At 38.3% G+C, this 22,781-nt stretch overlaps 1 protein-coding gene across 3 annotated transcripts in view; it reads left to right on the top strand.

Moving 5' to 3' along the window:
* The first annotated feature begins 432 nt into the window (after positions 1-432).
* The window catches only part of ppm1aa (protein phosphatase, Mg2+/Mn2+ dependent, 1Aa), a 29,071-nt gene continuing 6,722 nt past the window's right edge, over positions 433-22,781 (top strand). For 2 of the 3 annotated variants that reach the window (XM_061695602.1, XM_061695601.1), the window contains exons 1-5: positions 433-821; positions 2,405-3,258; positions 3,339-3,456; positions 6,885-6,996; positions 7,083-7,140. In XM_061695602.1, coding sequence (XP_061551586.1) covers positions 2,422-3,258; positions 3,339-3,456; positions 6,885-6,996; positions 7,083-7,140 — 1,125 coding nt within the window. In that variant the 5' untranslated portion in view covers positions 433-821; positions 2,405-2,421. Of the gene's footprint in view, positions 822-2,404; positions 3,259-3,338; positions 3,457-6,884; positions 6,997-7,082; positions 7,141-15,700; positions 21,529-22,781 lie in introns of those variants that run through there. The other variant, XM_061695603.1, reaches the window with a different exon arrangement.

The following is a 22,781-nucleotide window of genomic DNA, read 5'->3' as shown; positions in this document are numbered from 1 at the left end:
CGTGTTTCCTTCCTTCCATTCCTTCTTCCTCCCTACATTCTTTCCTTTATTCTCTTCATCCTTCTTTCCTTCCTTTCATACCATCCTCGTTTTTCCGCCTTCCTTCCTCTGTCTCTCCCTCCTTCCATACATATTTGATTCATTAATTCCCTCTATGCTTACATCCTTCCTTCCTCCGGTCTTGGCTCCTTCCATTCTTCCTTCCTTCCCCAATTTAAAAAGGGTATACCTACTGTACCTACTTTGCACATTTGCATATGCAGTATGTAACGTAAATAATAGCGTCGAAGGCGCTCCAAAAATGCGTTTCAATGCATCCGAATCATGTCGATAGGCTACGCAGACGCAGTCCGCACGCGCCGAGCGCGTCTTCGGTGTCAGGGATGATGTCATGTTTTCGAAGGCAACCTGCAACATCCGGGTCTTCTCCGAGTGCCTGTGCGCACCAGCCAGCCAGGAGCTAACGGTAGCTAGCAAGCTGTCAAGCTGTCAAGTGGAGAGGCTGGGACAGACGTTTCAGCTTCCCACATTCACACGGAAAAAAAACAAGCCAAAAAAAAAATAATAATAACGCTACTATATCCTCGCGATCGCCTGCTGGGATAATGTAATGCATCAAGGTCGTACCCAAAGAGAAAGCTCCGCTCTAGCGCCATTTCTATGCACTGGCTCTTGTGTGAAGATTGCTCTTTGCTAGTCGGCAAACCCACCGACGCTTAAGTCCAGCCAAAGCCCCCTTTCGTCGCTTTAGGTCAGTGAGCCTTCCTGGTGTGGACTCCGCCTCGGCGTCTCTTGCTGTCAGCCACAATTTTGGACATTCGGTAAGTCGTTAAATGTCTCTCGTTGAACCGCTAACTTGAAGGCTTGGCTAAAGCTAACCTGTTTAGCATGTAGTGCTCGCCGAGCAAAGGCCGAGGGCTCTCCTATGGTATCTTAGCTTAGCACAAGTTCGCTGTGAGGGTCCAACAAGGGTCAAAGGCCCGCAAGTATCCAAGCCTGCTTGTTTCTTTGCTTCGCGGTCTTAAGACGTTCTACGTAACAATCATTAGTGTACAATTGTTTACGTCTCAACAGGTTCATGATTGTAATGAGCTCACTGTAACTTGTACTGTTGGTTCCGCGGTATCTGCCAAAATCGCAGTTATCAAGTAAGTGGCCAGTCGGTTAGCGAGCATTAGCGCTGCGTGCTAGTAGCGAATGCTTTGACTCATTTTTAGTGGCCTTTATAGCGCGTTGTATTGGTCATTGCGAAGGTCAGAGTTATGTTACATCGGGTGCTTCGTAGACTAGAACCGTGGCACCATTTTACTTGTTTAACCTGGCCAGGAAGTGGTGAAAGGGCGTTTCAATTTACTCCACACCAACAGTGTGCCTAATATGTAGTCAAAATATGTACACAGGCCTGCTATTTTTAGAGCAGTGCAGGCTGTCTGAACGTCAAGTTGTTAGTCTTTGGTAGCAAATTCGTTACATATTAAATTAGATTTAAAATGGTCATACGCAGTATAATCACTCAAGGGGAAATTCAACTCACACTCGAGCCAGAACACACATGCAGGCTTGCAAGGAGAAGTGTCAGAGCTCAAGGACACCTCGGCAGTCGTCAGGAAGCAGACTCTCACCTCTCCAACAACTATTTACCATTTTTTACATTTACCCGCTGCAGTACTTACAGTAGCAACAAGACAAGTAGCTGCCAACTTTGTGGAGTTTTCTAAAAAAAAAAAAAAAAACAAGGCTTGAGCACTTCAAACACTGCCACAATTCTCCATAACAAATAATTTGACAAAAAAAAATTGGTTGGTGAAGTACATGACCTATTCTACTACCCACACTGCTCTTCTCATGAACAATGTTCTTTCTACAAGTTATTTGTGTTTTCACATACTTGGCCAATAAAGATGATTCTGATTTGCGGTATTTAAGTAGCGTTGTAGTGATTCCATTTGAAACGTCATGGTAATTTTGTTGCGTTGACCTGGATAATCTGAATTTTGGCCTGTACCAGCTTATTGGTGGATATTTTTAACTAAAAAATGTCAGCCAATCGGAGAAGGAGTTCCCCGAGTAGCAGACGAAAGGAAATGGTCGAGGAGATATGTTGAGAAATAATTAAGTTACTGTTTTACTCCAATTTGAAGGTGTTTTAGACCATGGCGATATTACACAAAAACGTTCCCCAAAAAGTTTTTTTTTTTCCCCCCAAACAAAAAAATTCAAAATTTCTCTGAAACCCATCATCTGATTTTCAGAATTCTAGGCGCATTGTACTCAGCTTGAAGACTTAGCATTTTGACAGACAGACACAAATCTTGTCACATTACTGATAGATGAGATACTGCACCTTTATACACAGTGCTGCTCGACTTAAATATCAAAACATATGCCATATTTATGTCAACAGGTTTCTAGAGGGACACAATGGGGGCATTTCTGGACAAACCAAAGATGGAAAAATACAATTCCCATGGTGAGGGTAACAGCCTGCGCTTTGGGCTAAGCAGTATGCAAGGCTGGCGGGTAGAGATGGAAGATGCACACACGGCAGTAATTGGCTTGCCTCATGGCCTCGACCCCTGGTCATTTTTTGCTGTTTATGATGGGCACGCCGGCTCTCAGGTGGCCAAGTACTGCTGCGAGCATCTGTTGGAGCACATCACCAGCAACTCAGACTTCCAGAGTGCTCTACAGGAGGATCCCTCGGTGGAAAGTGTGAAGAAAGGCATCCGCACAGGTTTCCTCGAGATCGACGATCACATGCGAACCATCTCGGAGAAGAAGCACAGCGTGGACCGCAGTGGCTCCACTGCGGTGGGCGTGATGATATCACCGAGCCACGTCTACTTTATTAACTGTGGCGACTCGCGGGGACTCCTGAGCCGAGGGGGTGCCGTGCACTTCTTCACACAGGATCACAAACCCAGCAACCCTCTGGAGAAGGAAAGGATCCTGAATGCCGGTGGCTCAGTCATGATACAGCGAGTTAACGGCTCCCTGGCCGTGTCTCGGGCCCTAGGAGATTTTGACTACAAGTGTGTGCATGGGAAAGGCCCAACAGAGCAGCTTGTCTCTCCCGAGCCTGAAGTTTATGCCATCGAGAGATGCGAAGGGGAAGATGAATTTATTATTTTAGCTTGTGATGGCATCTGGGATGTCATGGCCAATGAAGAATTGTGTGACTTTGTCCGGTCAAGGCTTGAAGTCACGGATGATCTTGAAAGAGTCAGCAATGAAATTGTTGATACTTGCCTGTACAAGGTATGCCATGTTGACTCAAAATGCACCTTTGTGTTCTCGCATTAAGTCTAACCTCTCTGGCCTTTGTCTTTCTTCCACAGGGTAGTCGGGACAATATGAGTGTTGTTTTAATCTGTTTTCCTGGAGCTCCAAAGGTTTCTCCAGAAGCAGTTAAACGGGAGGCTGAGCTGGATAAGTATCTGGAGTCAAGAGTAGAAGGTAGGCACAACAAACCGGAAAATTAATGCGTAGGGGAAATTATGACGACAGTTGTAAAATGTTATGGTGGATGAAATTAATTTCTGGTCCATTTGAAATGTCAAGGCAAAGATTGTGCTTTTTTATTTTATTTACACTTTGGATTTCTATTAAACGTATATCCTCAAGGAGTGGCCTCAGCTCTAACAGAGGTAGTACTTCAGTTATTCCCAGGAAAAGTGCCCCGCTGGTACCATTATGAAGCTGTACATAGGAGATGTTATGTATTTTCTTTCAATTTTAAAATGCCCAGGTGTTTTAACATGTCTGTGAAATGTTTTTATCAAAATACCCTAAGGATCATAAATTATAGGATACTTGTCAGTCGGCACCCTCTTTTTCTAGCCTCGTTGAAATTAGCTTGTTTTGACGAGGCAGTTCCGCTGGGTGTATTGCTTTTGTTACCCTGACGATTAGGGGTGGAGCTACTTGTTGAGCCCCGTACTCTTGACGTGCATGTCAGACCCCATAAAGACAGTAAAAGCATTCATTGTATTTTCACCCGTGAAGGTAGAACTTCATCACCAAGCTACCAAATTATTGTTAATTTCTGTAATGTGTAAATTAGTATGCAGATCTGTGTATGTGGTGCTTTCACTGGACGCATCTACAGAGCTGCCAAATGTTAAGGAACGTCCGTATTTTATCAAGGAAATCACTGAATGATGACTTGTTACGGTGCGTAAGATCGATTGTAAAAATCCAATAAAATCCAACGTCCAACATTACCGGCCAGTACGGCGCTGTGTCCCCGGCCACCATGATGAAAATTTCAAACATTAATTCGATTAAATAAACACTGTATTGTTTAAAAAAAAGAGAGAGGGGGGGCGGAGGGGGGGGGGGGGGGGGGGAGAGCTGCTTGTGGGCACGCTATTTTATGATGTGAAAAATGACAAATTTGGACAATATTTCTGGAACTGAACTTCTGTAGGTTGGCAGCTCTGTATCTGCAAACACCAATACCTACCCCGTGGCCGCTAAAACTGGGATTTATTTTTTAGATATCAATTCTCATGCCTTGGACATGAGAATTGATAAAACTCAGAACAAACAAAATACATATCAACATGGTCTTGTAGCCGTGTAGTGCAAACTTCTGAAAATCACGCTTGTCTGGTTCAGTCACCCTATTTCAGCAACGACAAGTGACACAAGGAAATACAAACAGAAAACTAATATGAGACGCTTACACATTCCATTCCCAATGTAACAAGGGAGTATTTATTTTCATTTGATGACTTCATTGTGTCTAGCACCACCCTTATACAAGCATTTCTAGAAATAAACTCCTCCTTCAGAAGAACACCTGGAATGGGAAAGTAAGTAAAAGCTCCTGGTCATTAACTACAGCAGATTACAAAAATAAATTAAACCAAGGTTGTGTATAAGCTGAGCACATTTTAACAGGTGGTTTAAATGAATCAAAGTTAAGATGAGGTTTATTTCTCTCTGGTTCTCTGGCGTGCCTCCCCACCCATTAAAGTGTGAAATTACACAATCAACTACATTTTTGGCAAGCAGCCTGTTTCTGAAAATATGTCTCTAAGGAAGCATATTTTAACCTGACTGTGACATTACATATGAATCTGTACAATAATTGACAAGTTAATGTAAATATTTAATCAAACTACTGTATTTGCATGTTGTGCATATCTATAGGTGTTTCATACACTAGACATATTGGGTGTATTATAATTGAGCACTATATATCACTGTTAATAATAATATACTTTACACTTTAAAAACGTACAAATATTTCTTAAACTATATTACTTAACCAACATGCAACATCCTAATCTTTTTTCCTTTCATTTTTAGATTAAATCTCACTTTAGTGCTGCTCTTTGTTTTTACACTACTTTGTTTCCTTGTTGGTTGCACCTATATTATTAACATAAGCGTATGTGTGTAAATACAGTGGTGCCTTGAGATATGAGTTTAATTTGTTCCCTGGTTACGCTTGTAACTCAAAACACTAGTCTCTTCAATCATCTTTCCCCATTGAAATGAAGGAAATGCTTCCTCCTCAATTTAGATTAATAACATAATTCAAGGGTGTCAAACTCGTATTTGTCACGGGCCACATCGTAGTTATGACTTCCCTCGGAGGGCCGCTACAACTGTGAACCCATATAAATGAAAGATTACCTCCTATACTGTAATTACATACAGTATACACAACACATTGATGAATAGTCAGTTTTGAAATCAGAAGCCTATAAAAACATGTTTTTCAACTATTACATTTCTTTTCAAAGGGGGATTGGTAACAAAAAATGCTTGCAAATATCTCAATGGTATTACACCAGAACACAATGAGCAATTTTTATTTGCTTTCACGGGCCACATAAAATGATGCGGCGGGCCAGATCTGGCCCCCGGGCCACCAATTTGACACCTATGACATAATTGAATAGACTGTAAAGAACGTTTTTGCATCCTGATTTAATGCTGCAATACAATTAATTGTGCTGCTGCTCCTGGTGTGCCCGCCTAGGCCACCAAGGCGCGGTATAATACTGCACTGTCATGCAGACACAAACGATGAAGAATAGACTTACTCCTACTGTCAGAAACTTAGTAAGATATTAGTAATTTTTCATAGAGGATAAATAATATATGCCTATGAGTATTCGACTTTACAGCGATCTGATCTGCCTGATCGGTATCGGCCGATATTTAGCATTTTTTGCTGATCGGCTTTAATGTCATAATTTGTCGAGCCGATCAATGACGTCATTGATCGCCTCCGCAAAAGACATTTACCCGTGTCGCCATCGTGCACAGTATATTTGAATCCAAAAGCTAGTGTATTTTTAATCTTGTCGCGTGTCTTTTGACGTAGTATTGTAAATATCTTAAGGCCAATGAAGTTATTAAAAAAAAAAAATTTCAGCGGTTTGGGACAGACAAGATGCTATTTTAAATTGTCTCTTTTAATTTTAGCTATAGTCAAGTCTGTTGAATTAGTTTGTAATTAACCTCAACTGACTTAACAATTTTTGAAAGTGATTATGTCTGTGTTTTTAAGACATTACTTGAAACCTTTTCTCACTGAATGATCTACCGATAATTTCCCCCCCCACATACTATATAAAAGTTAATATTTTTCAACTGTATCTACAGTTGGCAGCTGTAGCTGTTGATTATTCATGACCAATCCATGACACTGTCTGGAACATAACCATGCTGAGAATTGTTTTTCCCGGGACCAAATGTAGTACAAAAAAGTGAAATTGAGTGGCCATTTCTTGTTAAATGTGATGCAGTACACACTGTTGTATGAAACAGCCCAATAGTACATAGTCATTTGTTCCTTTTCATTGGCAATTATTTTGCCTGCCTCTGTGTCGAAGAAGCTTACTTGAGATTGTGTTTTTCATCAGATATCCTCAAAAAGCAGGGTGATGAAGGCATACCAGACTTGGTCCACGTTATGAGGACGTTAGCGTCAGAGAGCATCCCCAACCTCCCTCCTGGAGGAGAGCTGGCAAGCAAGTATGTGACCTAATATTCTAGGAATAAACATATGTTCACTCACTATGTTTAGCATTCTTAAAAAAGTTATATTTTCTCCTCTTCAGACGAAGTGTTATTGAAGCGGTGTACAACAAACTCAACCCCTACCGAAGCGATGACACAGTAAGTTTCCCAGTTTGTCTCCTCTAAACTCCTATAACTCATTGAGGCTTTCCTTTGGTTGAAGTATGCATGCTTTTTGAAATGTGGCTGTAAACCTTAACTAATTCCGTGCATGGTAGGTAACACTTTTTTCCCCCCCAAGTGGCACGTAAGAGATCTGAAATGTGATAGTAAAAATATTAACTCTGTATCATTTTTCTTATAGTAACTCTTCTGTCTTAAGTAGAATATATTACTCATGTTTATGCACTTATATTTACATCGACCAAAATGCAGAAAAATAGGACAATAATCCTTAAAACAACAAAAGAGCTGAAACTCTGCACATGCAGTGGTACCTTGAAGATTGAGCACAGGCTGTTCCAGGATGCTGGTCAACTTCTGATTTGGTTGACTTTTAAAACATTCCCCGTTTGAGGTCAATTACAGTGCCTTGAAAAAGTATTCATACCCCTTGAACGTTTTCACATTTTGTCACCTTACAGTCACAAGTTTGAAGGTATTTTGTTGAGATTTTATGTAATAGACCAACACAAAGTAGCACATACTTGTGAAGTGAAATGAAAATTATATATATCGTTTTAAATTTGGATAAATCTGAAAAGAGTGGTATGCATTTCTATTCAGCTACCTGCACTGTGATACCCCTAAATAGAATTCAGTGCAATCAATTGCTCCTAATTAGTAAAAAGTAGCACTACGAACGATTGCGTGCCAGTTTGAATTCACTCGCGATTCTGTTTTGAAAAAATAAATCCTGAATCATAATTTTTGCATTCGAATGAAAACAAATCGAAGTACGTATTTTACTCTTAACAAGAGCTGCAATTCTTTTGTTTACTTCTGCCATAATTTTTACTTACTACGCACGTGCAAGCAAAATGGTGACTTGTTAAATACTTACTTCAGCCGCTATATTTGTGGATTTGAAAAACACACGTGTGACTCGTGGATATATTTGTGGATTTGAAAAACACGTGGAAATAATTTTGAGACATCTCTCTCCCCATACTCTGTTCCCAGCATGCTTTGTGGCATGTAATGCTGAACCTTTCCCTAACAAGGGAATACAATTTCGAAAACTATATATAATTTCCTTTCCCACTTTACAATTATGTGCAACTGTGTTGGTCGATCACATAAAATCTCAATACAAATCATTTAGATTTGTAGTTGTAAGGTGGCAAAATGTGAAAAGGTTCGGGGGTATGAATACTTTTTCTCGGTGCTCTATATTTGGAATAAATTCAGCTTGTGCCGCCATCACGTAGCCTTGAGTAGGTGGTCAGATTTTAACAATTGTCATACAGACATTTGGGTTTCATATTAATACGTTAATAACAGTACAACACTCATTCAACATTGGCTTAATTTTAGTGAAGAATGACGAGGTGGTTAATAAAAGTTGTATCTGATCCACCTCACATAAGTTATTTTTTAAAATATTAACTCAACCCCCTAATGTAATGCAAAATGTTAACAATACACAGACCACCTTTTAATCACAAACATGGTAGCTACAGTTGTTGTAAAACACACCCGTGTTCAACACTAATTAAGCATCTTCATTCGTCATTCAAGCAAAAAATTAGCTGAACCAGTGAAATCATAGCTGCAATAATATAAATAAAAATGAGTTGCTGTTTTACCCTTTATTTTATTGTAGTACATCAACAAAATCATTATATATAATGATCATAATCAATTTTACCTGATTGCCTTGCAAGATATAGGAATCTAGGAAATTTCACCTGCACGGTCCAGTATCCAGGTATTTCTATCACAGTCACACTGGTTGAATTTCTGGCTAAAAAGTTTTTGAAACTATTTCAAGCCACTGAATTGTTTTGGAGCGTATCCTTCTAATATCAATTGAACCATTATCATCCTTGAATCAAATCAGCAACCACGAATCGTGATACGAATTGAATCGTTGCCAAAACGAATCGTTATTAATATATTTATAAACGTGTATACAGTGGTGCCTTAATTCATTCCGTGACCATGCTCGACAAGTAGCAATATATTGTATAGTCATGAAAACATAATAGAAGAGAATTTATAGATATTAACTGGTTTTGTCTATGAAGTGTAATCAAGTAAAAAGTCTCGCATGCACGCGCGCAGACACACACACACACACACAGCAGTTTCATTTGCGTGAATGCGCCTTTAAATGCTGCGTGTCTCTCTCTCTCTAAACCCCCCGCGCCCCCCACACACTCGCTTGACCCCCCCGCCCCCTCCCACATCCCCTCTTATGAGTAGGATAGCTCTGCCTGTGCCTCTAGTATGTGTCGCTGTTCAGCGGTTACGTCACAAAACCTTTTGTTTTACATTTCTTTTAATGAGAATACTTGCACTCAACAGTACGGTATCATGTACAAACACAGTAACAACATTTGTCACCCCACATGACCTTCAGTTCTTTCATACTGTTTAGTGAGCAGATTTGCTTTTGTGTGATTCCTCATCGTCTTCTGCAGACACATATAAATGTAACTTCTCTGGTGTGAAATTGATCCCTTGTCCACAGTTTCAAAATGTTTTAAACACTCTTTGCTGTTGTTATTTTGTGTGTCTGTGTGTGTGTGTGTGTGTGTGTGTGTGTGTGTGTGTGTGTGTGTGTGTGGCTGGCTGTTGTGTTTTCCCATCGTATGCTTGTTGGGAGCTATATGTGCTTGTTTCAAATACATGTGTCATTGCCTTTGTTTTACACTTTGCTTTTCGAGTAAACTTCCAACTAGTCGTGGCAATGTACAGTGAGCAAATACTTTTGGCAATATAATGTAGTTCTAGCAGTGTTGGTCTCTTTGCATTTGAAGCAAATGTAATGTCCTAACTTGAGAACATCGACCTCCACAAATGTTTTATAATCACATGCTACTGAAAGAGCATTGTCTAATATCCATAGGGTTAGTTTCTATCCAAATATATCCAGTCTAATTTATATTGGCCGAGTTCTGCATTTGTTTGCTGTAGAGGGCAGGCAGGTCAATCATTAAAAAGAGGACTTCTTGGGACTTTGGTTTTTCATCTAATTTGAACAAACTGGTCCCTTTTGATGTCTTTAATGGGTTTGATATTTGAAACAAATGAGGAGTGCAAAGTGCACCAGGAACTTCAAGGTTTTAATTTTCACAGAGACTTTCAAGGCTTGAAATATAAAGAGGCGAGCTGGTTTCTAAAGCAGAGCGGATTGATTGCCTGACCCCGCCTTGGCTTTAAGAAACCTTGCAAAACCCCTCAAATTTTTGTCTGTTCTGTCGTTGGTTTCAATCTCACCACTTCCATATTGTCATTGTGCTTCCGGAGAAAAAAACTTTAAATCTGCCCACATTACATTTTGCGCAAACAGAATATTGTGATAAGCTAGTGAAGGCAGCCATGAATTAAGCAGTGACTGCAGTGAAATGTGATAATGTTCCACTCCAGTCCTGCGGGGGCACTTATCAGAATCATCTTTATTTGCCAAGTATGTCCAAAACACACAAGGAATTTGTCTCGGTAGTTGGAGACGCTCTAGTACAACAGGCAGTCAATTTACAGAACACTTTGGGGACATAAAGACATTGACAAAAAACAATTGTGCAAAAAGATGCAGAGTCCTCTAGCACTTATATGCATTACTACATGGTTGACAATAGACCAACAACTCAGGGATTAATAAAATAATGTTAAATAGAATGTACTCTAAATATAAACACCGACCAGCCACAGCATTATGACATAATTAGGCAATAGCCAATAGAATAGCTGTATCAACTATTCTGCTTTTAATAAGATAATAATTTACAGTCTTGGCTGGTGTATATATAATACTAATTCCTGAATACCACCAAAAGGCAGTGGAACGTCTAAACTCAAACACAATTTGTTCCAGGGCATTGGTCAATATCTAATTTGTTCAAATTCCAAAAGCAATTTTCACGGGGTTTAATATAAATGGAATAATCTGTGAGTCCACTTCTTGTTTTACAAGTCTAACTGCAATCTGCGGTGGCTGGGAAGTACAAAACAATATAACAAACTGTGAGACATTTTTTACAGAAAACCGGAAAGGGAACGTACCATGACGTGTTATTAGTGATTCCCATGTGCTTCCCTGGCAGGGCATGCCCTGCTCCAACATTACTGGCTACGGGTCATGCGCCGACATGAATCATGGCAAAACCAGTGGCTGACTGATCTGCCACTAATGGAAACAGTTGCCAAACCACGCACACTGCGCCATAGGTTTGCGGCAGCCTAAACCCTAACCCACCATAATCCAAACTTTAACCCATCCTAAACTGCCTTAACCCCAATCCTAGTCCGAAACCTAACCATAACAAACTTCTTTGTATTTTTATTTTGCACAAATGTGATACATATTTGAGATGGTCATCTCGTTACATTTGCGAAGCCTATCCCAACCACGATGCATGAGCTAAGCATGTTGAATCGGGGTGTGTCTTGTCAAGATTCCTAATAATGTGGCATTCTGTGATATGGTACATTCCCTTTCCAGTTTGTGTAACTTGTAATTCGTTTCTGCTTTTTTTAATTGGTTTTCTCAAATGTAAATTTTTGTTCTCTTAAATGTAAATTAGTTTTGGCTTTCGTTCATTTGTTTTCTGAAATGTCAATTTATTTAAGCTTTTATTAGTTTTTTTTCTGAAATGCAAAAGTGTTTCACAATTTATTATATTGTTTTGCACTTTCCAGCCACCTTAGCTATCCACTAAAACACAACAACAACAAATGATGAAGTCATTCTTAGCGCTGATGTTACATGGCAGATGCTGCGGATGATTACGGCATTTGTCTGGGATGTGAATGTCTTCACTTTAAAGTTTAAACTGACTGCAGTGTAGATACGATCATCTTTTATTATTCGTGTTGCTTCAGCCACATTGTGCTGAGCAGCAAGGACAGAAACGTTGTACCGCTTTTCTTTGTGGCCATAAGTTCCATTCATCATCATTTATAGCCATCTTAAAAAAATTGTGGTGGCACTTGACTATAAAAATAACCTCTTTAATTAGAGGGTTTGCTGTTAATTTCAGTGAATTTCGTTTGTTGAGTCTGAATGTTTGACCCAATGAGCAATGTTTTTAATTAGAGTAGCTTTTGCTCAACAAATAAATATAAACGCAATTATAACCAATACTTTAATAAATAACTACTTCCAAAGATTAGTTACATTTTTAACCAAGTGCAATCATAAGAATACAATAGTAGGAAAAAGTATGTGAACTATTTGGAGTTTATCACATTTCTGCATCAATTGGTCATAAAATGTAGTCTGATCTTCATCTAAATCATATGAATAAACAGTCTGTTCAAAGTCATACCACACAATTATATATTTTTATAGAGCATAACGTAAACATTCAGAGGACAGGGAAGAAAAAGTATGTGAACCCTGGGATTTAATAACTGCTTGACCCTCCTTTGGTAGCAGTCACTCTCAACCAAGTGTTTCCTGCAGTTGCAGATCAGACCTGCACAACGATCAGGATGGATTTTGGACCATTACTCTTTAGAAAACTGTTGCAGTTCAGCAATATTCTTGGGATGTCTGGTGTGAATAGCTCTCTTGAGGTCATGGCACCGCATCGGGTTGAAGTCAGGACTTTGACTGGGCTACTCCAGAACACGTATTTTCTTCTTCTGAAGCCATTCTGTTGATTTGCATCTGCGTTTTGGCTCATTGTCCTGTTGCAACACCCAACGCATGCCAATACCATGATGCTCCGTCCACCATGCTTCACAGTTGGGATAAGGTTTTGATGTTGGTGTGCTGTGCCATTTTTCCTCCACACATGGTGGAGTGTGTTCCTCCCAAACAATTCAACTTTGGTTACATTGGTCCACAGAATATTTTACCAGTCGTGCTTTGGAACATCCAAATGTTCTTTATAAAACTTCAAACGTGCAGCAATGTATTATTTGTTTTAATTATTATTTTTATTTGTTTATTTCTTTATTTAACCTCATTGAGCATTCTGCGCTGTGCTCTTGAAGTCATATTTACAGGGCCACTCCTTGTCTAACTGTGGACTGATGAAGATCAAGACTTTCAGAGATACAACCCCAATTCCAATGAATTTGGGACGTTGTGTTAAACATAAATAAAAACCGAATAAACAGAATTTGTAAATCATCTTCAACTTATATTTTATTGAATACACTACAAGACAAGATATGTAATGTTCAAACTGATAAACTTTGTTTTTAGCAAATAATCATTAACTTCGAATTTTGTGGCTGCAACATGTTCCAAAAAAGCTGGGACAGGGTCATGTTTACCACTGTATTACATCACCTTTTCTTTTAACAACACTCAATAAAGGTTTGGGAACTGAGAGCACTAATTGTTGAAGCTTTGTAGGTGGAATTGTTTCCCATTCTTGCTTGATGTACAGCTTCAGCTGTTCAACAGTCCGGGGTCACCGTTGTCGTATTTTACACTTCATAATGCGCCACACATTTTCAATGGGAGACAGGTCTGGACTGCAGGCAGGCCAGTCTAGTGCCCGCATTATACTACAAAGCCAGGCTGTTGTAACGTGCAGAATGTGGTTTGGCATTGTCTTGCTGAAATAAGCAGAGGCGTCCATGAAAAAGACGACAGCATATGTTTCTCTAAAACTTGTATTTACCTTTCAGCATTAATGGTGCCTTCACAGATGTGTAAGTTACCCATGCCATTGGCACTAACACAGCCCCATACCATCACAGATGCTGGCTTTTGAACTTTGCGTCCATAACAGTCCGGATGATTCTTTTCCTCTTTGGCCCGGAGGACACGACGTCCACAATTTCCAAAAACAATTTGAAATGTGGACCTGTGGGACCACAGAACACTTATCCTCTTTGCATCAGTCCATCTTAGATGAGCTTGGGCCCAGAGAAGCCGGCGGCGTTTCTGGGTGTTGTTGATAAATGGCTTTTGCTTTGCATAGTAGAGTTTCAAGTTGCACTTACGGATGTAGCGCCGAACTGTACTTACTGGATTGGTTTTCTGAAGTGTTCCTGAGCCCATGTGGTGATATCCTTTACACATTGACGTTGGTTTTTGATGCAGTGCCGCCTGAGGGATCAAAGGTCACGGGCATTCAATGTTGGTTTTCGGCCTTGCCGCTTACTTATTTCTCCAGATTCTCTAAACCTTTTGATGACGATATGGACTGTAGATATTGAAATCCCTAAATTCCTTGCAATTGTATGTCGAGGAACATTGTCCTTAAACTGTTCGACTATTTTCTCACACACTTGTTCACTTGGCTTGTGAATGGGAAACTCCTTTTATACCCAATTATGGCACCCACCTGTTCCCAATTAGCCTGCTGACCTGTGGGATGTTCCAAACAGGTGTTTGATGAGCATTCCTCAACTTTCTCAGTCTTTTTTGCCACCTGTCCCAGCTTTTTTGGAACGTGTTGCAGCCATACAATTCCAAGTTAATGATTATTTGCTAAAAACAATCAAGTTTATCAGTTTGAACATTAAATATCTTGTCTTTGTAGTGTATTCAATGAAATATAGGTTGAACATGATTTGCAAATCATTGTATTCGGTTTGTATTTATGTTTAACACAACGTCCCAACTTCATTGGAATTGGGGTTGTACTTTTGCAACCTTTTTCTAGCTTTATACAAGTCAACAATTCTTTAATGGTAGGTCTTCTGTCTTTTGAGCAACACATGGTACACATCAGGCAATGCTTCTTGACAGGAGACAGTTCCAAACTGTTGTGTTTTCTAGTGGCTAGAGAAGCTTGAATCCCACCTGACTCTGATTAGCTCTTGGAGAATCCTACCCTATAGAGGTTCACTTACTTTTTTCTCACAGTTCTATGAATGTTGACGTTATTTTCAATGCAATTTGAAAACATAATTGTGTGGTATTAGTTTAAGTAGGTTGTATATTCTTGTGATTTCGATCATCAGACCACATTTTATGACCAATTTACGTGGAAATTCCAATGGATTCACATACCTTTTCCTCCCACTGTGTGGATTTATATATTATAGATGTGTATTGCTGCTAGACCAGAAAAAAAAGTTCAGTATCACGTTATAATGTGATAAATTTCAAGTTGTAACATGATAAGTTTCACTTTTTAATGTGATAAGTTACCACATTAAAATGTTATAAATTTGACTTCTGGTTTTCTAATTAAACACTTTATTTTACAGTAAGAGCAGCGTAGTTACATAGCTTGTAACATTTGATTTATGAGACTCAAAAAGAAGACAAGTACCTCTCTTTCCAAAAATAAAGGAGTTTTAGTAAGTTATTGTTAAATACTTTAAATACACTCGGTTTACAGAAAGAGACAATTCATACATTTCAGCTTCTTCTACCATTAAAAGAAAAAGTTAATGTTGACGATGCTTGAGAACCTTTCCCTTATCACTGGTACCTTGTAGCCGATAAACCTGTGAATTTTAATTCAATCTGTTCATATGTAGTTATTTTTCTTTTTTTTTTTTTTTAAATAATGTGAATACTGATGAAATTGGGGCCCAAGTCTGAAGGGTGTTGTCCTTCCTCTCCTCTCTTGTCAAGGACTCAGCGTCCACAGATGACATGTGGTAACACAGCGTCGTACCACTAACACAGCATAGCGTTTACAAACCACCATCCTCTCAAGACCCACAGCAGCTCAGCCCAGCTCAGCAGTCTGTCTTGCCGTCACTCTGAGCTTTTGGTTTCTAAGAAGGGAATTTCATGGGAGGAGGAAGAGGAGTTGCATGCACACAAAAGTGGAGATAGTGCAGCGCCAGTCCACTCTGGAGTTCAGGACCCCCCACCCAGCGTCGTCTCCCCCTTTGTGTTCACCCATCCTAATGCTTCCCTCTAAAGTCAAACATAACAAGTGAGTCCACACGGCTTTCTTACCTATTTTTTTGTTCAATAATCAACTTATGTAGTAGGTTTTTTTGTTGTTGCTGTAATTAATTTGATTCACATTTCCTTGTGTGTGTTTGTATATTTCTGTTTTTGTGAAGTGCAATTGTCCTGTACAAACAGCCTGTATTTAATGCAGCTTGATTAAGTTAAAAAAAAAAATGAAAGAAATGAAAAAGAGAACCTTTTTATGCACTATCTGCCTTTTCCCGCTCTTCTGGAATTCTAAACCCTTTCTCCATAGTGAACATTACTGCTTGTCCTCCAGGCACAATGCCTCCACGCTTTTATTTTTCCTCGCTCCTCAGTTAGTCTATGCTCCTTTAAGAAACGGGTAAATTGTAAAGTCGACAGCACAGTAAGCTCTCTATATCAAAACCATTTACACCCTACTTATCCCCACCCCATGTGCTTTTAAAAAAAAAAAAAAAAAAAAAATGTATTTTATTTTTGTATGTGGTTTTCTGTACACGCTCCAATAATAACAGCAAAATGTCATTTTGAAACAAAATCCACCTGTCTGACTAGATACTTGCGTGTATTGGTGCTTGTGTGTATGTATGTGCACGCGTAACTGCTATTTTTTTTTTTTAAACTTTTTTTTTTTTAAGGGAATGACAAAGCTATACTCTGCCCTTTCCATATGACAATATTCACAGAGTGTGAGTGTGTTACCTGGCCAAGTTTAATGCAATCCCAAGGACAAAGTAGGCCTGTTTCGTAGACATCTACACAAGTCCTAGAGTAGTTTTGAGTTTTCTAATCGCTTTACGCCAGCCTCGTGTGTGTGTGTGTGTGTGTGTGTGTGTGTGTGTGTGTGTGTCCGTCCGTGTGTGTGTCCGTGTGTCCGTCCGTGTCTGCACGCTATTATCGTTTGTGTGGCCCAACCTTTGACATGCCACTTATTTTATTGTGGACATTTCTCTTTGTGTGGACAATTTGGCATGTCTACATAAAGCTGAAGCTAATAAGAGTTAAGATCACGTGTGTCCACTCCCTCTGACAACACTTTTGGTGTACGGGGTAGGTTAATTTTAAAGATGTGGTAATAGGACTGGTGTGAACACTTGAGCACTGACTATTTTATGGATCAATTGTTGGCTCAAATACTTAAAAAGCTGTCTTTTTTTGCATTTTTTTGTTTGTTTTTGTTTGGGGCGGCGGCATTCATACCAAGAACAAATCTGTTGATTGTAAAGAGTTGTCATAGTCTTGTACAGCACTATTTTTTATTTTTATTTTTTTGTTTCTTGGGGTTTTGCTGTGCCTCCGAGCCGACGCAAGCCAGGAAGGCCACACAGTCCAGTTTGCTGCTAGCATCAATGATTTGTGTGTGTTCACCTCATGTATCCCCCACCCCACCTTCCCCCCCTCTTCTTCGTCATTGACGATATCCTGGCACGTTCACAGACATTTTGGGATGCAGGTGCTCAAGCCCCAAAAAGATTATTCATAAAATTAAGAAAAGACAGTAGTATATGGATTTAGTAATACAAGTTTTAACAAAAAAGGTGATGGGAAGCTACAGTGGACAAGTTTACACACCCCTGTTCAAATGGCAGTTTTGTGATCTACAAAAATTAGACCAAGATAAATAATTTTAAAACTCCCCCCACCCCCCAAAATATTTAACTTATAACCTGTACAACTCAATTGAAAAAAAAAAAATACACAATTTGAGAGAGGGGAAGTAAAAAAAAAAATAAAAAAACGGAGTTAACATGGTTGCACAAGTGCACATGCCCTCTTATAAATGGAGATGTGGCTGCGTTCAGAATTAAGCAATCACATTCAAACTCATGTTAAATGGGAGTCACCACAAAACTGCCACCAGGGCAAAAGGGCAGGTGATTGAGCACCACCACTTGGGGTCTCTGTGTGCACGTGCCTGACGATATCTGTATCCACTCACAAGGCAGATACATTTCTTTAAGCGGAAAGGTTTTTCTTTCTCAATTTTCAGCTATTTTACTGTCTAAAATTAAATTGTGGAAATTAATGTATGTATATATTTTTGACATTAACATTCAAGGAATAAATATGTTGTTTGAGTTAGATTTTCTTTTCATTTTCACCATGGACAAAATGGGCTTCCGCTTTGTCTTGGGGCCCTTTTAGGTTTTTTTTTGTGGTAAAAATAATATTTAAACCTCTTTCATACATTGATCTACAGTTTTCAGACACTTCAGTATAATAGTAATAAGAAACTAAACATGTATTTATTTCTAAATGACAATCCTAACTCTATCCCACTTGTTTTGGGTTGCAAATTCTTAGACTCAATTCCTTCCTGAGCCACTTTCTAACCTGCCATGGTAACAAAATGGCCAAAAATCCATGTTAGATGATGGAAACCTCACCTTAATCTTTAACCACTGGTGGTGCTGTAGAGTCTATTTTGAAGCAGCTACTTAGCTAAGCATCATGTGCATAGATGTCAACTAACACACAGGGTACAATTTAAAGGTGCCACAACAACAAAAGACTTATGCGGCAAGCTACTGTGGTTGTGAAATAGTGTGATGAACTCTGGCTGGAATTGAACGCGTGTAATTGGCCTTAAAGACATTATTATTACTATTTCAGAGAAGATGGCAATTGTTGCATGTAAGCAACATGGTTTAAAGGTTGTGAATAATACTGGTAAAATGGTGGCTCAGTAAAGTATAAATGTCCTAGTACTGTGTGCGCGAGTGTGTGTGTGTGTGTGTGTGTGTGTGTGTGTGTGTGTGTGTGTGTGCGCGCGCGCTTGTGGTTAAACACGCTTTTTGAAGAAAAAAAAAAAGAGAAAAATAAAAGACTTATAATCATGACTTTGGGTGTTTGAATACAGTATTTATATATTTTAAATATGATTAAAATCCCTTTATTCTGTAACTTCTAATGGATATTTAATTGAGAGAAAAAGTTCACAAAGCATTCATGAGTTGTTACTGTCACTTTTTTATTTTTTTACACATTAAAAAAAAGATTTCACTCGACCGTGCTGTTCTGCTCTTACCACTGAGAAGCCTTCAGGTGTGCTGATTGTAATAAATGAAAAAAAAGTGACTGTATTCAGTATCGCTTGTGTTGGAATTAGATTTTAAAGCGGCTCGGCCATGATCCTTTTATTATTATTTTTTCTCTCCAAATGGTGTTTCATTTTTTTACTTTTGTCAATATTCCATGACATGGCTTTCACTCCCAAAGCCCCATCAAAGTCTAACAAAAAACAAAACTAATTCCCTTTTCATTTACCATGGAACTAAAATACCTCATTTACATCCATTCGTTTTAGTTGTTCTCAACTTGCACAAAGCTGTTGATGTATTTGTTTTTTCTCTAAATGCTAATCTTAAAAAAAGGTTAAGTAATGTGAAAGAAATGCAGGAGGACATCTTAAAGAACACTAATGGCTTTGTGGAATTGAAGCCCCCCCTTGAATACTCATTTGTGTGATTTGTCCAATTAATTGTGCAATGCTTGCAAATCTTCAATTGTATCCAGAGTTCGGAGTTGAACTTACACAAAGCTGTGTTAGGGCCACACTGAAAAGAAAATACTTATATTACTTTTCATGAATATTACAAGAATAAACATGCACTATTGTGTGGAAAAAGACTTGCATTACGAGTTGTCATAGGATGAGAATAAAATCGTAATCGCGGAATAAAGTTGCAGTATGACAAGTGTTTACATTGTGTTATAAGGACTGTTGTCTTTTCCTCAGAAACTACTGAAACTTGTTTCTGGTAAATATTAGTTTATTCCTAACATTAGTTGTTAAGTGACAGCATTAAGACAAGTTGTAATATTACAGCTTTTTTCCTGTAATATTGTCACTATTCTCGTAGTATTACAACTTTGGTTGTAGTTATATTGGGACTATTCTTGTAACATGACTTAATTCTAGTAACATTACGATTTTTTTCTTGTAATATGGTCACTATTGACATCATTACATTTTTCTCATATTACATAATTCTTGTAACATGAGGTTTTCGTGTAGCATTGTGTTATTTGATGTAACATTGTCACTGTTCTCATAACAGCTTTTTTTCCTCATAATACAATTCTTGTAATATTAAATTTTTCTCATGCATTAGTCTTGTAACTTTTTTGTAATATTACGTCTTTTTTCTTGTCATTTTTCTCGTAACTTTTTTCTAGTAGTATGACTTGTTGCAGCAGTATGACTTGTAACTGGATTTTATTCTTATAACCGCATGCCTTTTATTCCTAATATGTTTTCTCTATAACATTACAACTTTTTCTCATGATATTTCAGAATTCTTGTAACGTTAGCTTTTTTTTTTTTTTTCTCACGTAATATTACCGCAATTCTCAACTTTTTTCCTTGTAAAACTACATTATTCAAGTAACATGGCAGTTTTCCCATAGCCTTAGTTTTTTTCCTGTAATTTTGCAAAATTAACCTTGTAGCCTTACAATTAACATTGTGACTTTCCCCCTGTAATTTTTTTTTTTTTTTTTTTTCAGTGTCCCCCTAATACTACTTTGTAAATAAATGTTAGGTAAATTAAGTGCGAGTCAATGAGGTAGTCGTAAGCACTGATCGTCTGTGTGTAATCACCTTTTCTTAGAAAATATAATTGCACAGAAAAAAAGTTAAAAGCTATTGACAGAGTTAGTTCCCTTTGTCAACCTGCGATGTGTCCTCTTGTTGGAAGGACAGACAGACATTTGAACAGAATTTCCTAGCGCCCTTTTGGACATATAGATGTACCTTGTTTGTGGCGTTTACGGTGCGATCGTTAGCAGTGAGGTTCACTTGCACCTCCACCCCCTCCACAAGCTCCCACCACCCCAGCCTCACTTTCCAGCTCATAATAAGCTCACCGATTTGCCTTACCCTCTGTCATCATGTGGCCCCCATAAAGTTACTTGTTGAACAAAACCCATTGAGGAAGACAAACAAAACGCTGCTCGTGTTCATGCTAAGGTACTTAAGCTATCAAGGGGAATTTGTTTTGAAAAAAAGACACGGATGTTAATCTTTTTTTGGTAACAATGTTGAAATCTGTTCTTTTTTTCCCCCTCCTGCAGTGTCATACGTTAAACGCGTGTGTTAACATGGTGACCTCGAGAGCATTGCAAGTGTGCTATGCTATATTTATGAGTACATTCAAGAATAGCTTTGGAGTGATGTAAATACGTATTGTCATTGTTGATTCAGATGCTTCTCGAAAGGCCCCTGTGACTTCTTTTGACTACTGTATATTTTCTTTGATGTTCCTGCTCCGAAGGAATGAGGAAAAAAAAAAAAGAGAGAGGAAACTGTTGGGGGAGGGAAGTGTACCGTTTGTGTTGTCAGTTGAACAAATTGCATTCCTCGCTTGTGGATTGATGCATTTCTCTCCCTGCTCCTTACATTTTCTCCCCTCCTTCCCCTCCTTTATTTTCTCTTTTTTTAGCCTTTAAAGTTTGAATAAAGTTTCTAGTTTGCAGAATGTATTACCAAATAAATGGGTTGTCATCTTGTATGTCTCATTTCATGTTTTTTGTTGTTGTTGTTGAACACATGCCACACTAAAAAGATTAACATGGACACGGAGAAGGACATTCTAGAGAGGCATAGAAGACAGAACTGAATCAAGGTATTAGTGTTAATGAATATATGGAAGCCCCCGTTTTCATACATATGCATCTCACTACATTCAAATATTTTCAATCCAAATCTGAACTTAATTTCTTTCAGTAGTTCAATTCAAAAAGTAAAGCTTGTATTTTGTTAGCCTAATAGCATTAATTACCATGAAGTAATTTTTTAAAATTTTCATAAAACAAGGGGGGGGGAAATTAAGTCCATTGGCCTCTTCAGCCTTTGCGGATTACCATAAATTGGATGAGTGATCATCTACACAGACATAAATAAAAAAATAAAAAAAATAAATACATTTTTAGCAAGGACGGGTATTTTTTTATTGATATTGTGACAGTAAATTAAAAATGAACTGGCCAGTTATGCTATTAGGCTAATGATTCACTACACAGAATAAAATATTTCATAATTTCCTTTTTCTTTCTTTTTTCATCTGATGAAAACCCAAGTCATTTATAGAATATTACAAAAGAACATAATACTTTTACAATAAAAATGAGCCTTCTGAAGTGATTTCCTATGTTTAATCAATCTGTGTGAATTTCACTTTTTGAAATGAATATAAATTAACTTTTCTAATATATTCTCATTTATTGAGATGCACCTGTACATTGTGCTCCAGTTGGACGAGGAGTTTGTATGATTTTGCATTTCTACACCACTACAATGATTTGGAAATAACAGCAAGATGTAATTAAAGTGTATAGACTCAATTTTTATTTAAGAGGTTTCACAATAATTTTCCGCTCACCATTTACAAATTTTATGCAGAAAACCTAAGTTTTCTTCTTTCAAGTATTTTAGACAACGTGACAGTTGTAAAAATCATTTTTAATGAAAAGTGAAGTCTGCCATGGACCACAAAATCCTGGATTTGCTTTGGACGAATCTTTTGAGTCAATTGCAAAACCTTTTGTGACTCTGAAAAGGAGGCTCGTCTGCATAAAATGGTTGTAATTCCTGAATGGTCAATGCTGTATTTTTTGTGAACTGTTCCAAATTTAAAGCTGAAAGTCTCCACTTCAATCATACCTTTGTTTTATTTCAAATCTATTGTGGTTGTGAATTAAAGCAAAATGCTAAAAACTCATCGCTGTCCAAATGGTTCACTGTAAGAAACTAAATTATGTATGT

The sequence above is a fragment of the Phycodurus eques genome, chromosome 14 (assembly GCF_024500275.1).
Source record: "Phycodurus eques isolate BA_2022a chromosome 14, UOR_Pequ_1.1, whole genome shotgun sequence".
Taxonomy (NCBI): Eukaryota; Metazoa; Chordata; class Actinopteri; order Syngnathiformes; family Syngnathidae; genus Phycodurus; species Phycodurus eques.
Note: the sequence above shows the minus strand (reverse complement) of the source record. Positions and strands in the feature narration are given on the sequence as shown.